This window comes from Oryzias melastigma, linkage group LG8 (genome assembly GCF_002922805.2).
Source record: "Oryzias melastigma strain HK-1 linkage group LG8, ASM292280v2, whole genome shotgun sequence".
Lineage (NCBI taxonomy): Eukaryota > Metazoa > Chordata > Actinopteri > Beloniformes > Adrianichthyidae > Oryzias > Oryzias melastigma.
In genome coordinates, this window is record NC_050519.1 from 5,881,089 (window position 1) to 5,887,760 (window position 6,672).

At 38.7% G+C, this 6,672-nt stretch overlaps 1 protein-coding gene across 6 annotated transcripts in view; it reads left to right on the top strand.

Annotated features, from left to right (window-relative positions):
* The window catches only part of LOC112145972 (SH3 and cysteine-rich domain-containing protein 2), a 54,199-nt gene that overhangs the window by 17,689 nt on the left and 29,838 nt on the right, over positions 1-6,672 (top strand). For 2 of the 6 annotated variants that reach the window (XM_036213169.1, XM_024271496.2), the window contains exons 2-4: positions 1,082-1,430; positions 2,404-2,498; positions 5,467-5,551. In XM_036213169.1, the coding sequence (XP_036069062.1) occupies positions 1,082-1,430; positions 2,404-2,498; positions 5,467-5,551 (529 nt within the window). The other 4 variants (XM_036213167.1, XM_036213170.1, XM_024271497.2 and 1 more) reach the window with 3 other exon arrangements.

Genomic DNA, 6,672 nt, shown 5'->3' on the forward strand with positions numbered 1-6,672 from the left:
TATCTTCTGAGGTTTTTAGGCCAATATAGAGTTCGCTCCTATTTTAGAAACAGGCTAACATTTTTGACTGATTTCGTTTACAGATGAATTTTAGGTTATATTGGAGCTTAGCTAGTATTTAAGCAACATGCTAGTTTTTTTGGGGCTGATTTGGAATCTACTGAAAAATATTTTATGCTAATTTGGAGTTCAGCTAATATTTTAGCAACATACTAACGTTTTTGGCTAATTTGGAATCTACTGAGGTTATTTTATGCTAATTTGGAGTTTAGCAAATATTTTATCAACGTTTTGGGCTAAATTGTTACCTTCTGGGGTTTTTTAGGCTAATTTAGACTTTAGCTTCTATTTTAGCAACAGGCTAACTTTTTGACTAATTTAGTTTGGAGTTTAGCCAGTAATTAAACAATATGCTAGCCTTTTGGCTAATATATTATCTACTGAGGTTTTTATAGGCTTATTTAGAGTTTAGATTTTATTTTAGCAACAGGCTAACATTTTTTACTAATTTCGTTTACTTTGGAGTTTAGCTAGTAATTAAGCAATGTGCTAGCTTTTTTTGTGCTAATTTGGCTCTTACTGTGGTTTTTATTTGCTAATTTTTGCTTCTATTTAAACAACACTAAAGGTTTTTGCAAAACTATGTTTTACAGATTTTAAAGCAATTTTACTACAAATGTTTCCGAAATTTTGCTCAACTTCATTGCTCTTTCTTTGTTTTTTTAATGAAAATTCCAGTCTTTTAGCAAATTTAACATTTTGCAAATAGCTTTAACTTTTTTTTAGCAAATCCCTTCAGCAATTAATGTAAATTGTGTCACCATTTTCCACAAAATGCATTCACACTAGCATGCAACTTTTCTTGTTTAACCATGAACCAAACGCACTTATGTCAAAGGCTAAAGATCCGTCTCTTTGTGAGGAACAATGTGATGCCTCCTTATGAGGTGATATTGCATTTCATGAGTCATGTCCTTCCCCAGAGTGCAGTGTTTGTGGATGATATTGTCTGTGCCATCCTGGGGGTGATTTGAACATTTGTTATTGCTTCTTTCTTATCTCGTCTCTCTTCTTCTCGCAGCTGCAGAGACTCAAACGCTCGCTTTCCTTCAAGACCATGATGCGCAGCAAAAGCGTGGAGAACTTCTTCCAGAGGTCCTACAGCGACGCCCGCCTCCCTCCGGACTTCATCACAGACCCGCCGCCGCCGTCTCCCCCCCTGATGCCCGGCTCCCCTCTGGTTGGCGAGCGCTCACCCTCCATCTCCCCGTCGCTGAGCCCCAACCCCTCCATCTCGTCCCACTCTCCGTCTCTCAGCCTTTCTCCATCGTTGCCCGCCAAGCCCTCCCGACCGCAGATTAACCACTGCTTCCAGGACCATGTCTTTCGAAAGCCCACCAACTGCCAGCACTGCAAGCACATGATAGTGGGTAAGGTGCTTTGCACTCTTCCCTGGAATCAAGTGGGGCTCTTTCCAAAAGGCTGCTCTCTTATCTGGAGGACCACTCAGGGTAGAAAATCTATGCAGGAGAAGAGAAAAACAGCCTCGACTTCTCAAACTAAGTTTTATTCTACATTTAATTTGGATGGTTTGCCCTGAGTGCAGCTTTAGTTCAGATGCATGCCAGCATTTATCTCTAATTTACTCCCATGAGCGACTAGCCTGTAGTATTTCTGCTAAATCTACATCCTGTCATTGTGATTGATTACAGTCGCCCAGCAGCTCCCAGCTTTCTGCATATTTGCTGTTGTTTTGCATGCATTGCAGGTTTGTTGATGCAATGCATCACGTTCCTCATCTCCTCATCAGTGAATCTTAAAACGAGGTCGAGCCTCTTTTCCTCGTTAAGCTGATTTACTGCAATCAATTTTCTCTCTTTAAAGTAAAAATTGCCTTTTCATTCTGTTTTTCCAATTTTTTTCTAAAGTGGTTTGTTGATGTGATCCTCATCCAAAACAAATTTAGAAACCGGTTGGTTTTGACGTTATTTATTTTAAAAGGCGTCTTCATCATGAAAAACTCAATAAAAGGAGGATATTTAATTCTAAAACAAATAAGGAGAAAAATAAAACATCTTGACGCTCAAAAGGTTTTAATGACTCGAACACTTGAGATCAGACACGCAGAAGCTTCGGGAGCTGCTGCCAAATCGATTATGACTGAAATGTCTCCAGCTGGTTTCCAATCTCTTCAGTATTTAGAGGAAGACGACTTGTTGGGGTCACTTCTGCCAGTTTGACCAAACGAGAGCAGAGCTTGTTTGATTTAATCAGACATACCTGAAAATCAAGTTTTTACTCATCATAGATCTGCAGTTAAACCTTTTTTTTTTCTTGATTTTATTGTTTTTCCTCCTCGTCTCGGTCCCCCCTCGTTTTTCTCATCTCCGTCTTACTCCGCAGGAAACTCCAAACAAGCTCTGCGGTGTAAAACCTGCAAGATGGCCGCTCACCTGTGGTGCACGTCTGAACTATCGCAGCAGCCGTGTCACGGGAAGGTGAGAGCACGCCGTTCAATCCCATGCACTGGATTAACCAAGTGTTGGTGTAGATTTGGTTGGAAGCTCCAAGCGTAGATGCCTCACTTACCCAGAATTCTCTAAAATTTTGACCTTTGCATGTAGAACAACTTGGGAGATCTAGAAATAAATGCAACAGGTAATTTTTTCTCTGTGATCCTGCAGCAACTTCTTCAAAAATACTTTTTACGTGGCGTTTTAAATTCTTGGAGCTTCCTCCATCTGCTTGCAGAAACTTTTGTCAATGGTTTCTCTCCTTCTATTATTGAGTTTGCAGGAAATGTCTATATTTAAATACTCAGCTGTCTGAGCTCGGTTATAGAAACACTTAACACCCATCTGCACTCATGTCATTCCACCAAGTATTTCCCGTTTCGATGCATCTCAGAGAGTTCTTGCAGCTCTCTGACATTATTCATTTAAGCTCGACTTGATGAGAAATGTATATTTTTAGCCACTCATCCTTCATTAAGCAACAGCAGAACGTCAACACAAGTGTGAGACGTACTTTCTGATATGAAGTTGTTTAAATGTGCTGCAAAAGCATGTTAAAATCTTCATAAGTGCTTCAAAAAATTCAGCAAAGTTTGGAAGAACCCATGAAAAGTCATTTTTACTGCACTTGTTCTACATTTCCTGCTTAAAACAATGACCCAATTTTTTTTTCTGAAGGATTCTGACCTTTTCAAAGACACAAAATACTATAAACACTATAAAAACTGTTCAGCAAAATTCAATTTGCTGATCTTATTGATAAATTGTAAAATTACAAAAATAAAACTAAGATAAAGATGGTTAATGATGAGATATTTTATATTTTTATCCACTTGTCCAGGTGTTTGTGGCTCTTTTAACCCTCAATACTATCTCTCTGGCTGAAGAAAGAAAGTAGCTGGAACTTTCAAAAGTTACGTTGTTGGCATAATTTTTGTTAAGTTTATACAGTTATGACTGAAGTATTCCTAGAACAGAAAGATAAACTGTTTTTTACAGCCTTGCTGACATTTGTGATCTTATTTTACGAGTTTAAAGCACATACTTTACGCTGCACAACAATGTTTATTAGCTATATGGAATGTAATTGGTTAAAATATATATTTTAGATGATATTTCTATTAAATGATAATCCAATGAAGGTATTTTTACAAAGGCAAACATCAGTAGTAAACAAGGAAAAGGATGCTAGTGACACAGGATGTCTTTTATTTTGAAAGGAATTAAAAAGTAATTTGCACCATCTATTTCTGTTTATTTATGCCCAAACAGGAAAAACCTAATTTTATATATTTTTTTAAAGTATCAACAATATGAATGCATCTAAGTTTTCAAAAAAGGTGAAATAAGGCTTAAGACAAGGTTTTGATTTGTGAGAAACGGGCCCAAATTGGCTTTTTTAGTGTTAAAGTCTGTAGACCCCTGCACAAGTCCTTCATTAAATCTGCAAAAAATAAATAATATTTAGAAAAAAAACATCAACTTACGTGGGAGACGGATATTTAGTGGAAATAGGCTGCAAAACGTGGCTACAAAATAGGGTTGCAACAGATCACCAAACTCATGGTTCGTGTCATGGTTTTAGAACCACCGTTTGGATCAATTTTGGGATACAAAACTTTTACAACATTTTCTCAAATGAATATATGTAATAAAACATAAAATACTTCAAAAATTATGCACACAAAAGTCAGCTATCGGTCAAGCATTTAGGAGTATGATTTATGATCCCAGACATGGAGACGTGTTCACCGATGCCTTTCATAATCTGTTGCATCCCGACTGCATCTTCAAAACTGGTTCCAAAAATGTCATAGTTTGGAATGAAAATTTATTTTTATTGCACTTGTTTAGCAAATTTCCAATTTCCTGCTGGCAGTAATTACACAATATTTTTGTTTCAAGGATTCTAACCTCTTTAAACTAACATTGCTGTGAGCAAAAATTAACCAAATCACCCAATGTATCATAATTAATACTATCTATATCTTATTCTATTTCCAAAAGAGTTTCAACAAAGGGTTTAAAATATTTTAAGTCCAAAAAATGTAAATTTTCTGAATTTTATTGGACTTAAAAACTGATTAAGTAAATCAATTAGCAAAATTTAATTCACTGATCAAACAGATAAATTGAGAAAATTCTGCAAAACATGAAAACTTACAGTGATAAATTACAAAACAAAAATATTTTTTAGCCGAAAAAAGAAAAATCTGTGTTTTTATGTCTGTTTTTGTCATGTTTAGTAATTCACAGAAAAAAAATTGCGTTCATTCTAATATTTTTGTTGGTTTTAAATCTAAAATGTGCTTTAAATGTACATATAAATAAACTAATGGTGAAGTTGAAAAGCTGAATTTTGTCAAAAATGTAAAGTTTGTGATGCACAGAAAGCTAAAGTGTACAAATTATTTTTTAGCAAACAGTAAATCAACTTGAGAATCACTTGATCTGAAGGATGATGTTGCTGGAGCTTTAAAAACTCTCATTCTACGTTGGAATTAAGCTGTTTTTTTGTTTTCTTTTTGTCCCATTTTATGTTTGATCGTCCGCTTTTCTCTCCCCAACATGACAAATGAAGTGGCTAATTTGCATGTCAAGGCAAACTGATCCCAGCTGAAACAGTTACTGCGCTTAATTCAGTGTGAAATTGTCATCTTGCAGACTCACACTCGCGGGATGACACGTCCACGCCGGCGTGTGAGCCATGTGCACACGTGTAGGTGGCTGAGTGAACTCTTTGTTCAGCCGCAAAGACAGCAGATGCTTTTCTCTTGTTAGTGTTTCATCGTACAGCAGGTGCAGCGGTCCGGGCGACCTCGCGTGTTTCTTAATGGCCTCCCGACCTGCTCATTTCCATACGACTCCATTAAATCAGTCGGATCCATTTTCCCATAAACTGGAAGTGATGGGAGCTGAAAAAGCCATTCTGCTTTCTGCTTTCCTTCATTAGTCTGGAGCGTTCAAGCGAAACTTCAGCTCGCCCATGCTCGTCAACGACCAATTGTCTGTGGTGAAGGAAGTTCAGCCAAGCCAAGGTGAGCCGTGTGCGTACCTGCGTGTGTGTCTGAGTGTGAGCACCAGCTTGTTGTGCATCCCTGTGCTTACGTTTTGTGACGTTGCTCTCGTCTAGTGTTTGGGTTATTTTTAGACGGTGGTGTGTAACGGATCCAGGAGGGTCTTGCTCTCCCCTGACGACTGAGGGGGCAGGAGGCAAAAAAAAAAAACAGATAAATGGGAACAAATTGAGCATCTTTGGAGGCTGGTGGAGTCTGCAGCCTGAATGCATGTGGATAAATATTTACAAGGTCCAATGTGAGGATTTTTGTATCTTTGATCACCACCTTTTTCTAATTTCCGGAGGCTGACAGAGGATTTCATTTTTCTTATCTAACACATGGGTTTTCTGCTTCTGACTTTAATGTCAAAACCACCTTTTAATCTTGAAAATTAATCTTAAAAAAATTATTCATATTAGATTTAAAGTCCCACTCCAGTTTTTTTAATCAGTTTAAAAAAATGTTGTTTTCTAGGAGATAACCAGCCAGCAAAGCTGAGTGGGCCCCAAGCAGTTTAAAAGTGGGCAGAAAATGTGGACCTTGAATGGGTTTGTGTGCAGTTTCCGTAGTGACCCCACCTATGTGGGCAGTCAGTGGGTATGCTCGCTATGCTAGCTAGCGGCCCAGTGGGCATCAGAGCTATATAGCTCAATATGGTGGAGCTCGCTGGGTCGATATGAAGGAGCAAGCTAACTCACTACAGCTTGTTAGCTTAATACAGCAGAGCATGTTAGCATGCCACAGAGGCGCTCGCTAGCTAGATAAAGCAGAGCTCGCTAGCTCAATACGGGGGAGCCTGCTAGCACACTACAATGGAGCTCGCTAGATACGTCAGAGCTTGCTAGCTCACTACAGCGGAGCTTGTTAGCTTAATACAGCTGAGCATGTTAGCTCACTACAGTGGAGCTCGCTAGCCCAATACGGTGGAGCTTGCTGGGTCGATATGGAGGAGCTAGCTAGCTCACTACAGAAGCGCTAGCTATCTCAATATGGCGCAGCTTGTTAGCTTAATACAGCAGAGCATGTTAGCATGCCACAGAGGTGCTCGCTAGCTCTACAAAGCAGAGGTCGCTAGCTCAATACGGGGGAGCCTGCTAGCA